This window comes from Vanessa atalanta, chromosome 18 (assembly GCF_905147765.1).
Source record: "Vanessa atalanta chromosome 18, ilVanAtal1.2, whole genome shotgun sequence".
Classification (NCBI taxonomy): Eukaryota; Metazoa; Arthropoda; class Insecta; order Lepidoptera; family Nymphalidae; genus Vanessa; species Vanessa atalanta.
Genome location: NC_061888.1, coordinates 6,543,361 through 6,566,929, shown reverse-complemented (window position 1 = coordinate 6,566,929; position 23,569 = coordinate 6,543,361). Strand labels below are relative to the sequence as shown.

The window sequence follows — 23,569 nt, the reverse complement described above, 5'->3', positions numbered from 1 at the left end:
TAAATGACACATTATAGAAAAAAAATAACTGTAAAGTAGCCGCCCGTAAATATGACTCTTTGTGGTGACATCATAACATAAATGAGATGTGTTAGAGTTTTATCCGAAGGTTGATGATTTTTACTCCATTACGAAACGAATTATAAGCAGAAATTATGCACACGAAACCTGTGAGAAAACTAAAAATTCGAGTGTTTTATACACTAATCAATTTTATAACGGCTTAAAACTTATTTTATCTAAAAACTATTAAAGTACTAAAAAAATACTTTAGCTTAATGTATTTGTCATGCATTATTACTTTTCAGCAATATTTTAAGAATTTTTGTTAGATTCTCACATTGCCGTTTACGCTTTCTCAAAATGTTACCTAGTAATAAAAAATGTAGTGTTGATACTGATTGGGGTGAATAATGCACTATCTTTGCCTTTTAAACCGGTAAAATTAGAAAAAAAAGTATGATCTATACTCAATGCACTGTCAAATGTCAATTTTCGCGCCATTCTCAATTCTTACAAACCGTCTAACTTGTGATTATAAATTTATTTCTCATTAATTTAACATACCTAATTATGGAAGGATTCGATGATCCTGGTGTATTTTTTTCTGATAATTTTGGTTTAGATGATCATGAATCCCAAGATCAAATTAACCTACAAGCTGTTAAGAAAAAATTTAAAGAGTTTATTCGCCAATTTCATACAGGAAATTTTAACTTTAAATACAGGTACAGACACAATAGCTATTTTTATTTATTGATTACCTATAAAATGGGTTATAACGATAGTCGATATACAAAGAATATTTACATTTTCAGAGATGCGTTAAAACGTAATTACAACTTACAACAATACTGGGTTGAAATTAACATTGAAGATTTGTCTAGCTTCGATGAAGTATTAGCGGAGAAATTGTATAAAAAACCAACAGAACATTTACCTATTTTAGAAGAAGCTGCTAAAGAGGTAAAATTCTTATTCTAACTCTTGATATATACATAATGACAAGATTGTTGTCATCTTGAAAATGTATTTAAAACATAGATATAAATAAATATTTAATATCTCATACTTTAAATTATTATTTGAAAAGATTCTGTGTATGTATATAATTTTAATACCTTTCTGTTACACTTAAAACAATAATGTATGATGGCTCCTGCTGGCATTGGCTGGAACAAAAAGTGAGATAAAGTAGTTGGACCCACTTAAATAACTTTTACTTTTCCTTTCATCACTTTTTAAACTTCTTGTTATAGTTAGCTGATGAGCTGACCGCACCAAGACCAGAAGGTGAAGAGAAAGTAGAGGATATACAGGTGTTGCTACTATCAGATGCTCACGCTTCTAACTTGAGAGAACTTAAGGTATAATAATAATCTTAATATATCAACAGACTTTCTTAAATACAACTACAGTACTAGTAAACTTAACAGAATTCTCATTTGCAATAGAGATAGAACAGTAAAATTATTTCAACGCAAATAATTTATTAACCGTTAATCTGAGTAGTAGATATTTTATAAAACTAATAAATAAATAATATTTGTATAATTATATAATTCGTATAATTATACTATGCATACAACAAGTAGAATTATAATTTTTTCAGTCCGAAACAGTCTCAAGACTTGTCAAGATACCTGGAATAGTAATCTCAGCATCTGGCATAAAAGCAAAAGCTACTAAAATATCAATTCAGTGCAGATCTTGCCGTAATGTTATACCCAATCTGCCTGTAAAGCCAGGCTTAGAAGGCTATGTAATGCCTAGGAAATGCAACACGTAAGTCAAGCCCAATTTTATTATTTTATATAAAATTATTCATTACATCAACGAAAATAATAATTCATATACAAAACTAATAATTTAAAAGATAAAACTTTAACTTTTAAAATGATATATAGCCAAAATATAAATATCTTTTATATTCATTGTTAAAATTTAATTTACGTGTATTTTTGTTAAAATTTAAATATTTTCTATATTTTATGTTCATGCTGAGACTGTTACAGTCTGCATTAGTAAAATATGTATTCAATTATTGTTTCAAACAGTATTAACTTTTGTGCCACTCAAAACACAAGAAAAAAATAATTAATATGTAATAAATAATGCTTATGTACTTATGTTATATATTATTTGTACTACTATTTTAGAGAACAAGCAGGAAGACCAAAATGTCCATTGGATCCATATTTCATTATACCAGACAAGTGTAAATGTATTGATTATCAGGTAAATTTATTTACTACTAAACTAATATTATTTATTTATTAGATAATTGGTCACTGTCTTATAAAATAATAAAAAAATAATCAAAAGTGATGACAATAGTCTTAGTATAACTAACTTGAATTGAGTACCTATATGGTACTTCTTTTTGTTTGATACAATATCTCATTAAATTTATTTATTTAATTTGGAATCATTTGACTCACTTATTAATAGTTGATTAAAAACTAAATACAAACCGAAATTAAATCAAATTAATATTATTAGCCTAAATTTACAAAAATCTAAATGGGATTACGTTGGTAAGATATTATTTAGAATATTAATATGGGTACACAGGTATTGAAACTCCAAGAAGCCCCAGAAATGATTCCACAAGGAGAGATGCCTCGTCACTTGACCGTGTATTGCGAGCGCGTCCTCTGTGAGCGAGTAGCTCCCGGCGCAAGAGTCACAGTGCTAGGGATATATTCCATCAAAAAGATTTCCAAATTGGGGGTATGATTAATTTATATACATAATGCATTTTTTTTTTTTAATATATCTGATTAAACCAGAAATTACACTGATACTCTTAGCACTTAAATAATTTCTTAAATAACTTTCTGTAGTTAATTTATTGATCAAAAACAAAGTTTAGTTCTCTATTTAACTTGTTATAAATATAATGAATTTCAATTTAATTTACAGAGAGAAGGTAAAGAGAAGGGATCAGTAGGTGTGCGATCTTCCTACCTCCGTGCAGTAGGACTTACAGCAGAAGAGGGAGTCACTGGTGGACTTCAACCTTTCACTGCTGAAGAAGAAGAACAATTTAGGAGATTAGCAGCGGCCCCTGATGTTTATGATAGAATTGCGAAATCTATAGCCCCTAGTGTTTTTGGTGCCACTGATATGAAGAAAGCTATAGCCTGTTTATTATTTGGAGGTATTAATTTTTAAAATTAAAAATATTTACGATCTCCTATTCAAAAACCTATGATATGATTATTATATATAACTTGAACTATACTTCTGAGTTCAGGAAGATATTGGTTGAAACAATATTTAATAAATGTGACATTGACCTCTCTCTTCCTGTCATCTTCATAGCATAGGTCCATAACCACTTATCTTATTTAGCTACTATATATAACAAATTACAGTAATGTTATATTAATAACAGGTTCACGCAAGCGACTACCAGATGGTCTCACCAGGCGAGGAGACATCAACATTTTACTACTAGGAGACCCTGGAACAGCCAAATCGCAGTTGCTAAAGTTTGTAGAAAAGGTAGCCCCTGTAGGAGTGTATACTTCGGGTAAAGGCTCTAGTGCAGCTGGTCTAACTGCCTCCGTCATAAGGGACCCTGGAAGTGTAAGTTTATATTATGTTTATTGTTAATATTACTATATATATCATATAATAAGACAAAAATAAGATAATACATCTTAAATTAGATATAAAAAAAGGATTAATTAAATTCCTATGATTTTTTGACTCATTCGTTCGAAATTGTAGATAATAAAAAAGCTAAGATAAATAAAATTTAAGTCATATATAAATGAAACTCACAAAAAAAGTTTAAGTTTTTGTGTTAAATCAATGTATCCTTAACATTATTTATTTATCAAATTGCTTGCAGCGTAACTTTGTGATGGAGGGGGGTGCGATGGTGTTGGCTGATGGTGGTGTTGTGTGCATCGATGAGTTTGATAAGATGCGTGAGGACGACCGGGTCGCCATACACGAGGCCATGGAGCAGCAGACTATTTCCATTGCTAAGGTAATCATATTGGATGAAATTGTTTCGAATACTTTAAATATGAAAATGTTTTCTTTTGCTGTTTGATTGTACCTATTTGCTTGAAAAATTTACACAGAATACTGTGTTAATGTCTTTGTCTTCCAAAATGTAACTTTATTAATTTTTATTTTTATAAGAACCTTACTGTAAATATATTTTTATTGTTTTTTTTAAATATAGTATTTAAAAATTCTAAGTAATCATACACTGCAAAGTTTCGTTTCGAACCAATGATAAATTGAGCAATTGATAAATATATTTTCATACAGGACATAAATATAATGAATAAATTTATCTTCATAATAATTAATTAAATTGTTGCAGTATTCTAATTATGACAAACTTTATGTTCTAGGCTGGTATAACGACTACGTTAAACTCTCGCTGCTCCGTCCTGGCCGCGGCGAACTCTGTATTCGGTCGATGGGATGACACAAAAGCTGAAGACAACATAGATTTTATGCCGACTATATTATCGAGATTCGATATGATATTCATCGTTAAGGATGAACATGATCAAAACAGAGATATCGTAAGTTAAACATATACTAGATATATTACACTCAACGAAGTATTTAAAGGTCTATAGTTTGAATCTGGTCAAAGTTCAGAAAAATTGCACATGTACAGGACTACTATCTGTCGAATCGGAGCCCTACGATTGCAACAACCATATCCATTTCCGTACACAGGCAGATCCTATCATAAATATATCTGAGTAATTGTCACGAGGCCCGCCGGTTCGCAGACGCTGGCGAAGCACATAATCTCGGTGCACATGGGCGGCGCGAGCGCCGAGCGCGCGGCGGCGGCGGGCGAGCTGCCGCTGCCGCTGCTGCGCCGCTACGCCGCGTACTGCCGCGCGCGCTGCGGGCCGCGCCTGTCCGCCGCCGCCGCCGAGCGCCTGGGCGCGCGCTACGTGCTCATGCGCTCCGGCGCCTCGCTGCAGGAGCGCCAGACCGACAAGCGCCTCGCCATTCCCATCACTGTCCGGTGAGCTGTCTGCGCTTAGATTTACTCTTCATTGGTTAACGATTTCGTTTACTTTTCACTCCAACATAAAGTATATAGTCAACTTTGTAATTAAGATAGACAGTATGTAGGTGATAAGAAAAGTAATATTCGACTGACTACAATTGTTAACTTGAATGTAATATTTCCCATTTACAGCCAACTTGAAGCCATTATTCGAATCTCCGAGTCATTGGCAAAAATGCAGCTGCAGCCGTTTGCAACAGAATCTCATGTGACAGAGTCTCTACGTTTATTCCAAGTATCTACACTGGACGCAGCAATGACTGGCAGTTTAGCTGGTAAAACTCATGACGCATATTATTTCTTAATTTTTTGTGAATTATTAGGTATATATCTATTATTATAAGTATTAGAAATACTATTTTTAATGTAAAAATCATATATTTAATAGGTGCAGAGGGTTTTACGACTGAGGAAGACCACGAAATGCTCTCACGTGTAGAGAAACAATTGAAGCGCAGGTTCGCAGTCGGGTCACAGGTGTCTGAACAAACTATCATCCAAGACTTCCTGCGACAGAAGTACCCTGAAAGAGCCATCATCAAAGTGATCCACACTATGATAAGGCGAGGCGAGTTGCAGCATCGTCTACAGAGAAAAATGCTTTACAGACTTTCATAAGTGTTTTGTATATTTTGTTAAGTGATATTTGTATTTTCTAAGGATTTTTTATTTGATAAGTAAAATAAACAAACAATGATCATTTCAAATTTTATTTGAATTAGAACAACAGTTAAGAGGAAATATGAGGATCACTTTTGCTTTTAGTCATTTAATAAGATCGCTTAACTAAGCGTTTACAATAATATATAAGCATATTCAGAGAAAATTCTTGAGTTCTACTAAATTATACATTTCGAGTTGAAAGATACTATTAAACTACAAAAAATCTCCAATATATTATTCGAATCGAAAAAAATTGTCGCTATTTAGTTATTCATGGAAACAGTTGGTCACACCTACCATAGCTTATTCATCTAAACATAATACATTGTTTTACATCGTAGATATAAAATTTACTAAAATAAACTAAAATAACTTCCTTTGACTGACCACATTACTGAGCTCAGCTCGTAACATAATAGTTACTTGCAATGTCTCCTTCCTTAAACGCAATAAAACTAAAATACACAGCACTTAGCACGTTATACGTGTTACGTTTTAAAAACTAATACTCTCCTGTTTCTCATTATCACGAATACTGACCTTACTACGTGAATTTATCGTCTCATCCCAGTTATACTGAGTTCATGACGTTCACATTATAATAATAACATACCGGTAATCTAGAGCTAATGCTCGACTAGAATGGAACAGAAACAGTGCAGAATTCATATTTGTATTTAAAATTCAACCATTCGCCATGATAGTTTAAAACTAAAGTGCTAACTTGGCAGTGATTATAAACTTAAAACTTTCAAATGAACAAATTATGCGCTTTAGTAAAGATAATTATTAAATTAATTAATTGCTGGACCTAATTTAAAAGGATATTCTGGGTGATTTTCTACACCTTTCCAGAATAAGAAATTAAAAATTCTGCCTTCCTCCCCCTGGTCTATTTTTTTCAGTTGATTCACTTCAACAGGTGCCAGTTCGAAATCATAAATGTCAGAATTTTCCTGAAAATTAATTTTAATATTTTTATTTCAAAATCAATTATTTGTATGTTTTTTTAATAATATCATGGCCTAATTACCTTAAGTCTTTTCTCGCTAGTACTTTTCGGAATAACTACAACTTTTTGCTGGACCAAGTATCTTAATAACACTTGAGCTGGTGTCTTTTGGTGAGCTTGAGCTATTTCGTTTACATCTGGATGACCCAGTATATCCGGAAATGCGTCAGGGCTGAAAAAGTAATATTCTTAAAATAAGCAAATAACTCATTATTTAATTACAAATGAAAAACTCACCTATAATTATACTTGTTGACGAAGTGATCCTTCGCGCCCGGACTCCCTAAAGGGGCATACGCGGTGACTACTATATCATGGTCAGAGCAGAACTTGCGCAAGTCTAACTGCTGGAAATATGCGTGCAGTTCCACCTGCAACACCTGGGGCTTCACTGTACAAGCGCTGATAATCTTAGTTATTTGCGACTCGTTGAAGTTGGATAGACCAAGGTTACGAATGCGTCCTTCTTTTTGACATTCTTCCATTGCCTGATAAATATTTAATGGAAAGTTAAAAAAAATACACTACAACATATTTGTAAATTAATATAATAAGTACAATTTCCAGAAACCTTTGTGGAGTACGAAACATACAATTTTTATTCAGATACTCCAAAACGATTTTTTTTTTCCTTTTGTTAAATAAGTAAATTACCCTAAGGTCAAAGCAAAGCGCACCTTCCAAGTGCTTATATGATCCGTATCCATGTCCAAATCATATTCGCCATTACTCTTTACGACGGGCGTCAACGTCTCTGGGTTACAATGGAATCCGAAAGGCACGTGTATCAAATACAAATCTACGTATTCCATCTGCAGTCGCTTCAGTTGAAGATCTAGAAACTTCTTTACATCGGACGCACGATTTCCCACGTGAGGGAGCTGTAAAAATAATTTCCAAAAACTTATATGATAAGCTTCGACCACATTAAGATTTGAACCTATACCACTCCCACCAGAAGTACTTGATAGGCTTTGAGGCAGTCGAACATTTTAACTGTATTTTTGTAATATTTATTGGAATTATTTTTCAGTACAAATAGTCACATATGATTAAAAAAAAAGTCAAATTAAAATATATTTCCATCTCTGGTTTATTTATTTAAGTAAAATAAAAGTTCTACATCTTACCTTAGTGGTAATGAATAAATCTTTTCTTGTGCCTTTACCATTATCAATCCATTTTCTTATAGCATTACCAATAGCCTCCTCGTTGTTGTAATTAAAGGCAGTGTCGATATGACGATATCCTAAGTCTAAAGCTTTATATACAGTTGACTCGATGACTTCTGGTGAAGCCTAAAAAATACAATATGGAATGTATAAATGGTTACAATATTTCAACACAAAAACACAATATTTTCAAACCTGCCATGTTCCCAATCCTAGCGTTGGCATTAAATCCTCCGTTTGAGAAAGTTTAACGTACTTCATATTTCTTACTAAAGAATGAATACAGCGACAAAAATATGAAATATTATTGCCTCTTCTTTTCACAAAATTTTCACTTCTCAAGAACAATCTGACGGACATAGGAAATTGGCTTATCGCCAAACACTAATGTTGCGCAGTAGTTGATAGATAGATATTTGTTACAATACAAATTTTACCAGCTTCAATTTATTTATTGTGGGAAAAGATCAAAAGAATGATAACTCTCAAACCTCGTTATTGATTTTTATGATGTAAGAGTATTTCATTCAAATTTCCCGGCTACCACGTCTGGGATTTTGAAAAAAAAAAAATTATGATTCAGGTGTTGTTATATAAATACTCAAATAACATATAGTAACGTAGGATTGAATATATGAGTAAGATTTTTTTATTTAAATGATATATATACTTTGTAATAATTTCGAACGTTAAATATACATGTCAAACAACTTTAATTACACATGCTGTTTTCATTTATGATGTTATCTTGTATACTTAATGTCTATTGGTTATTTTATAAAATTGATATCCTTTCAACCAATCACCGCTCTGTATTTGTCAGAATGTTGACGTATCATAATCACTGGCCAATGTCGTATAAAAAAACAATGCGCTTTCAGTAAACAGCCGACTCTTACTAAATTAATAATTAAATAAATTGTTAAAATATTATATTAAATAATTTACTAAACTTACATACAGTATAAAAATGGGAGTGAGTATTTTACTTAGTATTAAAATGCTAATCAAGTGAATACTTACTGTAAATTTATTATGTTATTACGCGATAAACATACAATCAATGAGTAATATTGTATTGCTTGTAAGTTACATCCTTCTCGGTATTTGTAAATATGTAATAAAACTAATGTAATTTTTATTCACTAGAAAAAGACAGTTTCTTCAGTCAATAAAAGCAAAGAAAAACGTCAAGCGCGAAAGTTAGAACAGCGCCGCATAGCTGATGGAATGTCCTATGTTACTTCTGCAAACAAATTGAAAGAGCTCGCTCCCTTGTGTAAAGAGCTGCTTGTCTACAGTAACAAGGACTTAGAGATAGACATGTACATCCAAAAGGTATCAGAACTTGACAAAAAAGTATTAGACTGGGCCATCAGTCTGACAGAAAGAAATATGAAATCATTGTAAGTATTAATTCTTACTGGTCCTTAAAGAATACGCAACTAGCCATGAATGTATATAACAGAACAATTACAACTTTTAGTTATTTAGATGCCTTAATAAAGTAACCCAACATCCCTTAGTGGCCTATCAATGTGTTTAAGAAGACTATTTAACCATCATTCATACTTGTTGTATTCAATTATTCTATAAATAAACATTTATATATACTCAATAGAATTCTATTATGACTATTATGGAAAAAAATATCTAAATTTTTGGATTGAAAATTGAGGTCCATAAGTTTGCATTGAACTCTATAACAACAACTTCATTGACTTGTAGTTTGTGTCTGTTGAGTAATGTTTCTTGGTGTTATCTTTGTGGCCTGGTATGATCTGGCCATCTCTATAATGGATCATCATTCTAAAATGGTAATCCAGAATCTCGGTTTGTGCCCTCTTCATGAGTCTTGATAATGCGTCTTTGATGTTGTCAGTGTAAAATATGAAGTTTTTTGTATAAAACAATTTTGTATGTTAGTTTAAATCACATATATAGAACAACACAAATATTGGTTGTATCACAAGTAATTTGCCTCCGGAAAACATTCATACCATAATTATAGTTTGCATTAAAATGTGTCTAATGCTACCTTTTGAAAAACAATTGTTAAAAGATTTCAGGCCATACTTTTATAAAACTTTTTAGTCCTTTGACAACATTCATACATGATGTAAAAGAAACAATTATGTAGTGCATTAACTTTAATACAACTGATGTGGCCATTTCAACTCAAACTTTGAATATATTCATCTCACTTAAACTTTCAACTTTTAAACTACTTATAAGTGACAATAATATAACAAAAAAGTTGTATAAGTTGCACCCAAACTGTGTTTATAATAAATAAGCTTTTTATATACAATCTTCATCATTTTTGAGGTGTTTCGGTGAGGTAAATATTACTAAAATTCATAATTTAGAAGTAATTCTCATGCATTTAAATTGACCCATTATTTTATTTCATTATATTAATTATTTATCAATAGTTAATTTTATAATACTGAACACCCTGTCAAATAAAAATGAATAATTATGAATTAAAAATTTTAATATAAATTTTAAAGAATATTATAATGTGAATCTTACTAGCAAACCATTCTATGAACTATATAGTATGCATATACTGTATAGTATAAACTTTTTGTAATGTATGCATTGGACCAATGTACAAAGAGACAATTTGACTACTTTTTACTAATTGTTTTAGTCCTATATAAATATATAGCTACTTCCTTTATATTATGTAATTTTTTAAATTATTATTTGTTAGGTATGAAACATGTGCGTGGGGCTGGAACAAGGATGATAAAGTTGAGCAAATGATGGACGATACAGCATGGTACCTGATAGCTAAAGATAAAAATAATAAACTTCAAGCATTTTCACATTTTAGATTTGACATGGATTTCGGTGATCCAGTACTTTATTGGTAAGTCATAATATAATAGTTTGTTTTATTGGTATCAAAATTTTGCCTATAAATCAAATTTGGGTATTAAAATAATGTTGATAGATTTAATTAAATACGGATAGAAAATGCATGCATTAATCTCTAAGTATTAAAGATATTTTTATTCTTTAATCAGTTGAGATATCTCATTAAAATGTACAATAGATTTAGAGGCTAAAGTTTTTTTGTATATTTCGAGTAAGTTCTTTCAAGCTATTTTGATTGATCATCTTTTTACAACAATATTATGATAACAAATGCAGCATCGTGTTTTGTTTTCCTTTTTTTAAAGATTTTTTTTTAAATAAATATTAACAAATCATTAATCAATAATTTATTCTGTAATCTTAACCTTTTAAGGCCCGATATAAGATCGGCTTACAAATTATTTGAAATATATTTTGAATATCAGCTCGCTATTCACGCACACGTCGCGTTGATACCGCGTGCCAATTATTATATTGTTTCACTTTCCCGCGCTCCGCAATGTTTCACTCGGGATGACAGATGGATTAATACACAGATAATATATAATCATATGTAATCTTATATATTAATAGCGTAAGACAATTTTTGTCCGACAGTTTTTTTGAGTAAAATAATACAAGGTAATTATCATTATTTTTTTATTATTATTCTAATTTGAACACTTATATTATCTCCGTTACATCACACAATATCCGATGACTAATTTTCGTAATACATACATACATACATTATTTTCGGAACACATTTATAAAACATTTAGATAGAGATATTTGAATCGGTTGGTTCTATGTTACTCTTTTGTTGCATTCAATAAACTCACATAATCATTTGTGTTTGATATGTCACAGGGGAAAATAATAAATATCTTACATATTATTATTTACAACGTACATACTAGTGTTGGACAATGAATTGACGATAAAATTAACGTTAATTAAATCTAACTATCGTTAATTCGTTTTCACCTTGTATATCCAAAGAAAACAATGAAATAGACTAATATTTCGTCTGAAGAGTCTCTTCTCTAAGACTATGTCTTTGGGCCACCACCGAATGCAACGTGTACATAAATATCGAAATAGTTTATGGAGGATGTAAATAGCCAACGAGGTGATAGCTATGCTGAGAGCTAACACGTCTAATAAAAGATACTGTGTGTATGATAAGTCGAGAGCTGGTGACCGCAAATGTCCAGCCCCCCTATGTCTTAGGACGTATTCGATCCAGTAGATTCCGGTCTCCAGCGGCGGCAAGGGCCGGTCGAGGAATATATCTCTCAATTTAAGCGCGTTTTCTTTGTACCTGCAAGTAATGACCGACTAATGATATCATCGTAGTAAGCAAAGATTTTTATTACTGAATGTCAAGTAAGTTATCAACCGGACAATTAAATCTGTTTATTTTTTTTAAAGATAAACGCTCAAACCATTTATCATCTGCATATAATGAGCATTCACATTTTTTTCTTTATAACTGAGGTTATCGAAATTTTGTATTGTATTTTGTTTGTTTGTAGAATTAAAAACTTTTTTTTTTAATTCAATACCATGTTATGTGCCTGTGATTTTAATCTCGCTCATTATTTTATTTTGCGCAATTAAACAAATATCGCCTTAAAATACGTATCGGTGGTATTAGGTATATATATATATATTAAAATGAATACTGTAATTCATAGATAAGGCATACATATATGTAGAGATGTATTATATGTAGAGATCTGTTTCATGAGTAATGAGTTCGTATAAAATAAAATTTACCTAATATTTGTAAGTAAATCGTAGAATGTTTCTCTCCATGTATCTGTGCATGAATCCTTTAAGGAAATTATCCTTGCGACACCACGATCGCTCATGGCGCGTCCATTCAAGGCCTGATCAGCATACAAAGGCACCATAAGCGTTGGAACGCCACACGCTACCGCTTCTTGTGTTCCTAGTAGACCCCCATGAGATATAAACAGTTTTACGTTTGGGTGACCTGCAAAGTTATTTACCGAGTTTTGAGCCTAGATAATTAATTCAATTATAATGTTAAGTGTGTAATGTAAACAAACCAATTTTTTCCAAAAATATTAATTTAGTTTTTAAATAGCACATCAGCTGACATATTCAATTATCGTTAGTTTTCAGACACATTCTGTACTATGGTATTGATATAATCAAGTAGTACTAAATGTATCGCGATAAATCATCCATTTTAATGTTGAAAATCACAATTATAATTTTAGCCAAAAATGCTTTACGACGACAAAATAAGTTTTATGATATATTAAGTTAATAACAGTCAAAACTTACATAAGGTCTTGTATTGAGGTATCCAGTCCATAGTATATACGTTGTCTGGAACGGTAAGATTCCTTGCAAGCAATTGGCGGTCCATCCTCACGAGAACAGTTTGAGATAGTTCAGATATAGCTGTGAAAATCTGTGCCAATTTCTTACTGGGTATAGTTTCAATTCGTGACATAGAACCAAAACTCCAGTATATTACGCCTTCATGTGAGTTGTCTAAGAGTCGCTTTAATTCCTGGAAGAAAAGGCGTATACACGAATGATTACATATACTGTTGTGCATATTCCGTCCACCCATTTAATAGCTAATATTTAGTTTAGAAAGGTCTTAGGTCTCAGAGCAGTGTTGTTCTTTTGTGATAGGCAACACGTACCGTATTTAATTTAGGTTAACATTAGCAGCCCGTAAATGTCCCACTGCTGGGATAAAGGCCTCTTCTCCATTTGAGGAGAAGGTTTGGAGCATATTCCACCACGCTGCTCCAATGCGGATTTAGCTCCAATTTAGGTTAACAGATACAATTATTTTATATAATTGAACCATCGAACATTGTCTATGATGTCTCATTAAAAGCTTACAATTATGGAGAAAGTTATATAGATATAGTAATTAATAGATATATAGTATTCATTAAACTGACTAGATTGACTAAGTAAATAATTTACTAACGTTTGGTAACACTTGCGAATTGTCAAGGTGCAATCCCCCAACTTCTATCAAAGCAGGAACTAATGGTCGTACTTCATTGATACTGAAATGGCTATTAGCAAGAACTAGACTATAGTTTTGTGCTAATGTTTCCAATTTAGGCCCAGGACCAAATAAACGATCAGCAATTATCTGGAATAAAAAACAATATAGAACACAATGAAATGTATGTAATTTTATTAGTAGTTAAAAGTAGTAGTAGTAAAGTTAGTAGTTTTAATAGTAAAATTATGAATAGTTACAAACCTGTGAAGGTTGCTGGGACTTATTCTTGTAGTTAATCTTGGAGTAAATGACAGCTATGGTATTAACAAAACGTTCCCATAAATTCATACTTTGTCCAAAACCCAACATATAAGCTGGTATGTATGATGTTCCTTCTGGGTTACCCAATTGCTCGTTGACCCATGGAAGTGGTACGCTCGATAGGAGCCCAACAACTGGAGCTTTGAATCTAGTACCAAAGGGTAGAAAACATTCACTTCCAAAAACTTCAACTATAACTAAATCGAATGTTTTTGACGAATTGACCAGCGCTTTCACGGCTGGGTTTTGGGAAACAACTTCGCAAGCGTGAACACATTCTTTCATAATTTGTTCCAAATTTCGTACGGCATCTGGTTTCAAGGAAGTATGCTGTTTAGTTAGGTTGTTGGTAATTTCAGGTATCGTACCAGCTAAGTTGATCTCTTCCACGTTGGTCGGTGGATTTTTCTGTAAATAAAAAAAAACGAAGCATTTGTTTAGGTTGATGAAAGAAAAAAAATTGAACTTTGTCAATATTATTATTAATATTTATGAATGCGGCAAGACAAATGGTCGAGAGCAGAGCGCGTGCCGTGAGATAACGCGGCCCGCGACCCTAAGGGTCATAACGTAAATGACTGAATACTTATTTTCCATCAATTCAATATGTTATATTCAAACTCACTTTGTAATATGACTGTTCCACAGAATGTAAAGGACTATTTCTAAAATGTTAAAATAGAGATACATTTGTTAAAATAGGGATAGAATTAAAATTAATGCAATATTATTTTTTCATGTCTTATGTTTTACCAGGATCTGTGAACACCGTTTGACAGTTGCTATGTTTACACAAAATTTACCTAATGCCTTGCATGCGTAAGTTGATGCAGTGCCAGAAATGTTTAAGCACATGTGTATACATGTACAATGTATGTACAATGTAGTGTAAAAAGTTTCGACGCATTCGATGAACGATCGTTTATCTCATTAAGTACAAACTACAAGAAGTATTTCTTTTTGTATGAGATTGTTGTTTCATCCTTAAATAACATGTAAAAACGAGTAACCTTACACTCGACGCAGTAACGCCAAAATGTTTTTTTTTTAACATGTTAAAAAAAAAAACAAACGACGATGAACCACACTCTAACGATAATTAAATATTAAAGTACATATTGTGAAAAATACAGTCAAATATATTTTTTATCCTTTACCCTTTTGATAATAAATGTTAAATCAGTTTAATGCCCTAATGACGAACATTGTAATCTATAATAATAAATGAGATGTTATTCTTTTTGTTAACTAACGGTTAACTGAGGGAACTACTAAACCAATATACATAAAAGTAAATAGCAGAAGTTAAAGCGCTCTTTGGAGAAGATTTTAGTACATAAATCTATTGCAGCCAACGTCTGCCGACGATTAGGCTTGTTTCAAACATTTTGCGCTCACATTCACTTGCGTAAAATCGAGATAGTGATATTTAAATTATATGTTATCGTTATGAGTTTAGATGTACCAAAAAAATTGGTAGGTAAGCAATCGGTATAATTATTATCTTAATAAAGTTTTTTGACCCGCAATTAGTTTTAAACAAAATAGTCTCTAATTATTCACTAATGTATAGAAAATAATTACTGTATTTTATAATTTAAGTTACATAAAATTACATGTTCCGAGGTTATTGGTTCGGAACGTGCATCTTAACCGACGGAGCTGCGTTTAACTGGGCTAGCAACACCGATCTTATTAAATCATCTATTACTCGGTGAAAGGAAATAATCGAACCGAAATTAAAAAATTCGAATTGTAAAAGTGTAATGTAATTGTTATAAATTTATATTAGTTAAAGCAGTAAAATTGTCTACGCCTAAATCCTATTATCTCTGATAAGATTACATAAGTAAGTCAGAAGGCTATGTAGTACAGTACAGAACAGAGGTAAACTCCAGGAGGAGGGAGACCAGCAATGAGACATTTGACATGTTATTTATTTTCATTATTTTTCGATTATTATTGAATACTGTCATAACTTTTTATATCAATAACAAAGTTCACGTTTGTTAAATTGTATATTTTAATATAATCAAGCATCTTGCAAAACGACTATTGATGGAATTGTTAAAAATTACTTTGATATGATAATTGTTCTTACACAACCTTGTCGAAAATAAATTAATATATTTTATTGGCATAAAGAAATAAAATTAAATCGGTGTTTTTGACAATGGCATTTAGAACAATTTTCCATAATACGCGAAATACATGGAAACAACATAAAACAGTAAACATAAAATATAAATATCGATTCTTCTAAATGAAAACGTATGTTATATTATTTTGTTTTTTCTTTCATTCCGCATTAAATTTATTTATTCTGTATCCTCAGTTACTGGTATATCCCTCATACAGTCCATCCATCTACTGTTCGGTATACCTTTGGCCCTATAATACACATTCGCACATAACTCTCTTCTTGAAACATGATTTTTTTTGTTAAATATGACACTACTAGTTGTCGACCGCCGCTTAGCTTGCATCTTAGGGTTAGTTTAAGCTTCTTCTCATCAAATTTTATTAATTTTGTTTCAGTGATTTTGCCGTGTACAGACTGACAGATTTACATTCGCATTAATAATATTATGATAAAATAAGTTTTTTCTAAACAAAAAAAAAACTCGCTTAATAATTATCAGTCTTAGTCGGCGATATAACGTAACATGGACGGTCGTTGAACTTGAAATCTTTAATTAATGCGAAATAGCATGTTTTGATATCTTAACAACTGTGGGCAAAATCCAAAACACGGCGCCTTAGTTACAAAAAAAAATAAAAAAGGTTTGCACTATCACGTTGAATGTTCGTGCGCAGGTCAAAAACTTTGCTGTATTTACTTACTACGTATTTGAAACGTGTTCCTTTTTGAGGATATATAAAAATAAAAAAACAGAACTCTTGTGGGATTTTTCCACTAAGACCCTTCCTAAGAAACGACTTAGGACTGGTGATACCTGCGAATTAATATCGAGTAAGGTTAATTCTCATACGAAAATCCTTATAAAAATATGTTTCTAATATCAAATCTGACTCACTCATCGAATCATATCAATAAGATCATGGGAGTAAGATATTATGCAAATAATTAATTTATCTAAATGATCGACGTATAATTCCAGTGATTATGTAACGAAGTAAACTTTCAGACTTATATTTATGGGTTAAGATCAAAAATGTCCAGAAAAAAAACTACTCGAACACCACTTTCACTTTTATTCCTGAATATTTAAATGCGCAAACCTGACGAACACTTGTTTTCTTTTTCCACTTAAGTTGCGGTATTTAATAAATTATCCAATTTTATTAAGCGCGGTAACTTCGATGCCTAACGCTTGTTGATCTTATTCAATGTATGGAGAAAGATTATGTTAGAGACACACTCGTAATTATAGGAAGTTGTAATTTATAATATCTAACGTTGTTTTATCTGCGAGAACAGTGGTCTAGTACAGATAGTCCCTTAATTGTAGTTCACCCTTCGACCCGGTTACTTAATTCGATAACATAAACAATAAATAAATTAAGTTAATAGACATACAGATGATGCTTTCACGTCTTTTACACTGACCGCGACTTGGTACGTCGGGAATATATTTAATTTTTCATTTTCCACTCAATTTTGAAATTCCATAAAAATTTTGGAGACCGTTTCAAATAGTGTCGTGTGTTTTTTTGGTTGGAATGTATAAAAATATTATTTATTTATCTAAGGAATTTGAACTAATTACCTTAAAGGTTGTGTATGTAGTTTTAATTGCTCAAACAATTATTCGATTTTAATTAGCTGTTTACTTGTCAAAACTGGTAACATAGAATGTGATGGAACTAGAAGAAATAGTTATATTATGAAAATACTTTGTTTTAACTGACTGACTTGATAGGACATCGTTATTGCATAATTTAATTCGTGTAAATATTATAGAAAAAAAAGACAAATTGATAATATTATGACACATCTTGCAATACATACCATTGTGAAATGTGTTATGACGGTCAACTGGTGGTTCTTCCGGGCAAGAGCATCGATGAGGCGGCCGTACATCGCATAGTGGCTTTTCGTGTTAGTAGGTAGTACGGCCAAGATGCGTGCTGCATGCGCCACTGAAGCGCAGACTAGCACCAGCCACAGCATCCGCGCGCTCATCCCGCTGCTGTTCGACACAGATTGCGGCGCGCCGCGATGTCCGCGCTCCCATCCCGCCTGACGGCTGACCCATCTGACGTCACCCTGAAACAATTGCCCGCACGCGCACACGACCTTTTCACTACACTCGACTACAAGATGTCACTGATAGATTTTCTTTCTCACAATACTATGCGCGTAAATAACCTACGGTTCTTATTCAGTTCAAAACTTGCCATTCGCTTACTCGGGTAGGTGAGTCGGTGAGTTCGGAGAAGCGGTCTTACATAATCGGTAATGTTGTCAAACAAACAACAATATTATTGATTTCCGATACATATTGTGCGAAATGGTAATTGCTGCAATTTGACTTTTATCGTATTTGTTCACATTTTATAGACATTCATTTATTTAACTGCAGCCATCCGTCATATACAAATGAAAAATTAAATGTTATTTTTTTATCCGTTAATTAAATGTATATTACAATAAAATATATATTTTATTGTAAAATATATTTTTTTCAAAAGATAATTTTTTATTAGGGGGATCCGTATTGTAACCAATTAATTAAGCCTAAATATTTTCGTTTACTCATATCTTGGCGGATTCTTTTATCAATTATATTTTTTGAAGTTCACCTCCACGCAAGCAGCACTACGTGCATACAAGTTCACGATAACGCTAGAATACCTACACGAGTCCAGCTTAGCAATAATAAAAGAATGATAATATATATATTTTTTATCTTGAATGAGTTCATGTGAATGTTTTTATGTAAAGGGGTCAAGATGTAAAAGTAATTGTGAACCAATTTTATCATTCGTATTAAGTACGGACAAAATACAAACCGAGGAAATAAGATATTACGACAAAACAATATAACTGTTGTAAGGTTTAAGGTAAATATTTCTGGTCGTACTTTCTTTACTCTCTTCTATAGAGCTATCAATAGTGCAGTTTCTAAACATAATTTTATTATTTTATTTGCAGATAATTTTACTTCTAATATAATTTAAGGTTTTCATTCTATTATCTGTTTTCATGAAAAAATTTACTTATTGTTAGAAGTTAAGATCCATAAACTAGTGCTACGATTCGACTTAGCTGTACTGTGCTGACACCGTTTGCCACACATATATTTTCACTATTTGTATAGTTCGCCGAATAAGGGTGTAATCTGTGTTAATAGATGAGGAGACTTTTTTTTTTGTTGTAATACCTACTGAAAAACCTTAATTAATAATTTACGTAGGTACATAAAAATTATACTGTAAGATGCAACGCGTTTAGAAGTTTATTTTTTTTATATATGTACAATGGTAATTTACAAGTGGTAAAGCTTCGCTGTTTAATCAGCTTTACATTTAGAATATTGACGTGACAAGCCTACAATTAATGTTCTTGTAAATAATAACTAAGCAAACTTGCTTGCCCGAATTAGAATCCACGACCTTAGGCCAAGATCCACGTGCAGCAACCGATGAGCCAGCTTTAATTACTTTGATGTTGAATTTTTTTAACAGTTACGAGTTGCAAATCGAGGCGGAAGGAAGACGCCGCGGGCTGGGCCAGCGCGTGCTGAGCGTACTCGAGCGGCTGGCGCAAGCGACGCGCATGCGCTGCGTGCGGCTCACTGCGCTCACACACAACCCCTCCGCCGCCGCATTCTTCAGGGCTTGTGGGTCAGTTTATCTCTCTATTGCAGAGGGAAATGTAAATACTATTAATAATATATGTAATTGTAACGATGAGTCGTAGACGTACCCACATAAGAGTGAAAAATCGTATTTAAATATTATGCACTAGATGAAAACCCGGTTTCGCTCGGTGTAATATAAATAAAACTAAACAAATTTTCTAAACACACTTTCAGAACGCATCTGTAAACGTCAAATATGATCACCCGTAGAACTGTCATGTCATTGAATATTATGAATTTAAAATCGGAATATGTATCTCGATTATACCCATTTTGCGCATACAAGTATGTTGTCGACTATAAAATCATGTTTTTTTTGACGATCTATATCCATGGTTAGATTTCGATCGGGTCTATGGTAGAATCCGTAGACCTGCAAGAAATTATTTATTACTCCTAATGAGTTTGAGTTGATATACCTAAGTATTTTTTTTCTAAATATTTAAAAATAATTAATGACGAATTAAATCGGAAAGTAATTACATTATTTATAATGTTTCAAATCATATAATGCGTAATATCCTTATTACCACATACTTAAATTTGTTTGTTTTTTCTTGAAGTCATTTAGCGGAATATTTCGTTTAATTAGATTGGAAATAGTTCGCGAAATAGATAGCGATAATATCTAGAACAGTGGTCGTCAACCTGTGACCCGCGCCCCGCGTGCGTCTCTCCGTCTAACTCTAAACAATGTCATACGCCCTTGTCTTTATACTAAGAAGTATTATACAATTTCCTTTTTATTCAATTTCAATCAAAATATACTTTATTCGCATACATAGATCCTTACAAGCACCCAGGACATTTTTACAACACTCGTTTTACAAGTGTAAACACAAAGGTAATAAAGCTAAAACAAAGTATGATCTAAACAAAATAAAAAAAAAAAATTTATAGAAGTTTTTTAAAAATCAAATGATGAACACTATTGACTGATTTACCCGCATTTATTTGTATTAAAAGTGCCTTATTCACTTAAAAGTAAAAGTATTAAATCATAGATATACACTTATATACATAAATTAAAATACAATTTACTTTCTATGAACGAACCTAATGTGTTCTTTCCAATTACTAATAATAATATTAAAACGGTATTTAAAAGATTACTTTTTTCAGCAAAATAAAAAAACCGAATAGTTTATTCCATACGTATTTGTCAGTCATGCATCGGTCACGTGACGGCAGCGGTCGGATCACACGCGCATCGCATATTCATCGTGTGTGGTCAACGTTCGACGTTCGCTATCGAAAGTGCGAACAATCGGCGAGGTTGAATATTCGGTTCACGAAACACGTGCAGAATAGAATCAGATAATATAGAAATTTAATATTTATTTTGTAGATGCCAATTATGCCGTACACGACGTCTAATCTAAACACCTTTGACAAGATAACTAACCATCCTTTTTCAACCTCCCACTTGAGAAAGAGATAGCTACATTTTTGGATATGTCTGTCAAATTAATTAAGAAATTTCTTACAACAAGTACAATGTAGGTACAAAAATATAGATAACCATGATGAATTAATTAAGTTAATTATAGAAATGATTTTTACACTCAGTTTCCATACACTGAGTTGATATTGAATGTCAAGGCCAATAGTTTAAGTCTGATGTTTCGAAGAACCGGGATTTTAAGATAAGCAAGTTCATATCAGACAATTATATACAAATGATAATGTTGTTAAATCACGAGGTCGTTAACCGCAAATTAAGTAGGTACCTACGCTTAAACTTAACTAATTATCATCGACGAATTCTAACCGATGTATTAGAAAAAAAACGCGCGACGTAATTATCATAAAATTACCAATTAAAGTGACATTTGTTAACCTCTAGGTTGACCAGCTAATTATACTGATATCTTCACCGAATTATTTAAAACATACATGAATTTTAAATTAAAGATTGATCAATATTGCCTGAAAAAAGGAGAGAGAGAGATGCCTTGGCTCAGCCTTGGGACATAAAGCTGCTGATTAAGGAAAAGATAACATTGATTTACATGAAACATAAATAAATCGTCCTATTTGTAAAAGTTTTTAAAATGTTCTTATTTGAAAGAGAAAGTTTAGGGGTAGATCATGGTTGTAAATAAAGTCTATTCCAATTTAAGGAGGATTGTAGAAAAATAAAAGAAATAAATCTTATATTTACGTTGCTGATAGCTATATGCATCGTTCTTAAATATATATTTATATCGGAACATAAGCCTCAACCATCTTCAAACGAATCGCCATTTGCACAGGCTGTTAATTAACAACTATCATACCTAGTAACTTTTTTACTTTACTTTACTTTTATTCATCCTCCAACAGCCACGCTTAATACGTAATTAATTAGATTAAAAGCTATCACCGGTTGGAATGCAGATTCTACTGAAGAGAACCTAAACATGTAATACCAACTTAATCGGCTTTCGTCGTACAAATATGAGTGACTAGAGGCTCGTTTTAATAATATATTTGTATTCTCAGGTACAGTCTTGATGAAACAAGTCCACCGAAAGAAGAGATTTCACATTACGAAATCTTGAGTAAAGCTACCGAGGCGACGGCGATGGAGGACGATACATTACCAGAACCACCCAATACACGGATAGAACTCGCAGGCTCTTAAGAATTGCTAGTTATACTTTAAATTAAATTAACATTTCTTATCAATGCATTTCCAAAGTTAATCTTGAGAAATAAAACAAATAAAATAACAATGACTTTTATTTAATTTCCTGGTTTGTATTTAATTATTTATTTAAGTATTAAAAATAAAGTGTTCGTATCAAATATCAGATCCAACAGCTATTCCATGAAGAATAGTTAACAAAAGACCTTGCGTGTGTGTGTGTGTGTATAAACGCAGGAGCAATCTCTATGTCTCCCTCTTATACTTCAATCAGGTGGTAATCCTACAAGACTGGAGATAGGCAAGACTTAGGACCAATAGCTGAAGGTGTTTTCTGAAACATGAATGAGTAACAAAACTTTGTAACTCCATATCTTCTTTGCACCACAAACCTTTGGAACTAAGATACGTCCTTAGTACCTGTAGTTACACTGGCTCACTTCAAACCGGCACAAAACAATACTAAGTTGTTTAAACTAATTGCTGTTTTACGGTAGAAGAAATGATGAGTAGGAGGTACCTACCCAAATGGGTTTGCACAAAGTCTACCAAATAACTGAGACTAGGCTGTTGCAGTGAATTTCTTAGCCGACAAACCAGATAGCGTTTTCGCTAGTCCCTAGACCAATGAGTTAGTTGCTTTTTAAAGTACCTATATAGAATATAATGAGATAGATAAAGTTTAAGTGCCATTCTACGAAATGGTATAATAATTATTGGACAATAGTCTCGCGAAGCGATATGACTGTGATTAATGAATGTTATCGGTTCCTTTAAACAGAAGCGACTGAACGTCTGCGCCACTCGTTCTCGAACAATCCGATTCACTAAGTGCTGTGCACTATTCAATGAATTCTAATGGTACTCGTTTACATTGAGGTATTCACTATCCACTATCTAATAAAAGCAAACTATCTAACATTTTTTCAACATTATCTAACATTTTGTTGTGTTACATTGGATTAATGAAACAACACTACATTTTTGGCTTATAAAATAAAATTATT

General features: G+C 32.2%; 4 protein-coding genes across 5 annotated transcripts; 2 read left to right on the top strand and 2 right to left on the bottom strand.

Moving 5' to 3' along the window:
• Positions 1-503: 503 nt before the first annotated feature.
• On the top strand, positions 504-5,763 carry LOC125071158 (DNA replication licensing factor Mcm5). The gene is made up of 13 exons (XM_047681258.1): positions 504-728; positions 819-966; positions 1,260-1,367; positions 1,613-1,785; positions 2,160-2,238; positions 2,575-2,733; positions 2,926-3,163; positions 3,401-3,594; positions 3,863-4,003; positions 4,380-4,556; positions 4,773-5,017; positions 5,195-5,337; positions 5,451-5,763. Exons 1-13 carry the CDS (start codon positions 574-576, stop codon positions 5,678-5,680), a joined length of 2,190 nt encoding a protein of 729 aa, XP_047537214.1. The 5' UTR covers positions 504-573; the 3' UTR covers positions 5,681-5,763.
• A 24-nt stretch (positions 5,764-5,787) lies between these two features.
• Positions 5,788-8,401, bottom strand: LOC125071171 (1,5-anhydro-D-fructose reductase-like). Its single transcript, XM_047681274.1, has 6 exons — positions 8,105-8,401; positions 7,868-8,035; positions 7,415-7,618; positions 6,975-7,225; positions 6,759-6,909; positions 5,788-6,681 (listed from the first exon to the last, which is right to left on the bottom strand). Exons 1-6 carry the CDS (start codon positions 8,267-8,269, stop codon positions 6,520-6,522), a joined length of 1,101 nt encoding a protein of 366 aa, XP_047537230.1. The 5' UTR covers positions 8,270-8,401; the 3' UTR covers positions 5,788-6,519.
• Positions 8,402-8,747: 346 nt separating this feature from the next.
• LOC125071183 (N-alpha-acetyltransferase 40) lies at positions 8,748-22,595 on the top strand. Of its 2 annotated transcripts, none has more exons than XM_047681290.1 (5): positions 8,748-8,885; positions 9,059-9,315; positions 10,629-10,787; positions 19,758-19,916; positions 22,418-22,595. In XM_047681290.1, the coding sequence occupies exons 1-5, from the start codon at positions 8,880-8,882 to the stop codon at positions 22,557-22,559; spliced, it is 723 nt and encodes a 240-aa protein (XP_047537246.1). In that variant the 5' UTR covers positions 8,748-8,879; the 3' UTR covers positions 22,560-22,595. The 2 variants fall into 2 exon arrangements, with proteins under 2 accessions (XP_047537246.1, XP_047537245.1); XM_047681289.1 differs by lacking the exon at positions 8,748-8,885 and adding an exon at positions 8,958-8,993.
• On the bottom strand, positions 11,421-18,567 carry LOC125071163 (UDP-glucosyltransferase 2-like). The gene is made up of 6 exons (XM_047681267.1): positions 18,079-18,567; positions 14,046-14,513; positions 13,761-13,931; positions 13,094-13,325; positions 12,557-12,776; positions 11,421-12,098 (listed from the first exon to the last, which is right to left on the bottom strand). Exons 1-6 carry the CDS (start codon positions 18,250-18,252, stop codon positions 11,747-11,749), a joined length of 1,617 nt encoding a protein of 538 aa, XP_047537223.1. The 5' UTR covers positions 18,253-18,567; the 3' UTR covers positions 11,421-11,746.
• Positions 22,596-23,569: the final 974 nt, after the last annotated feature.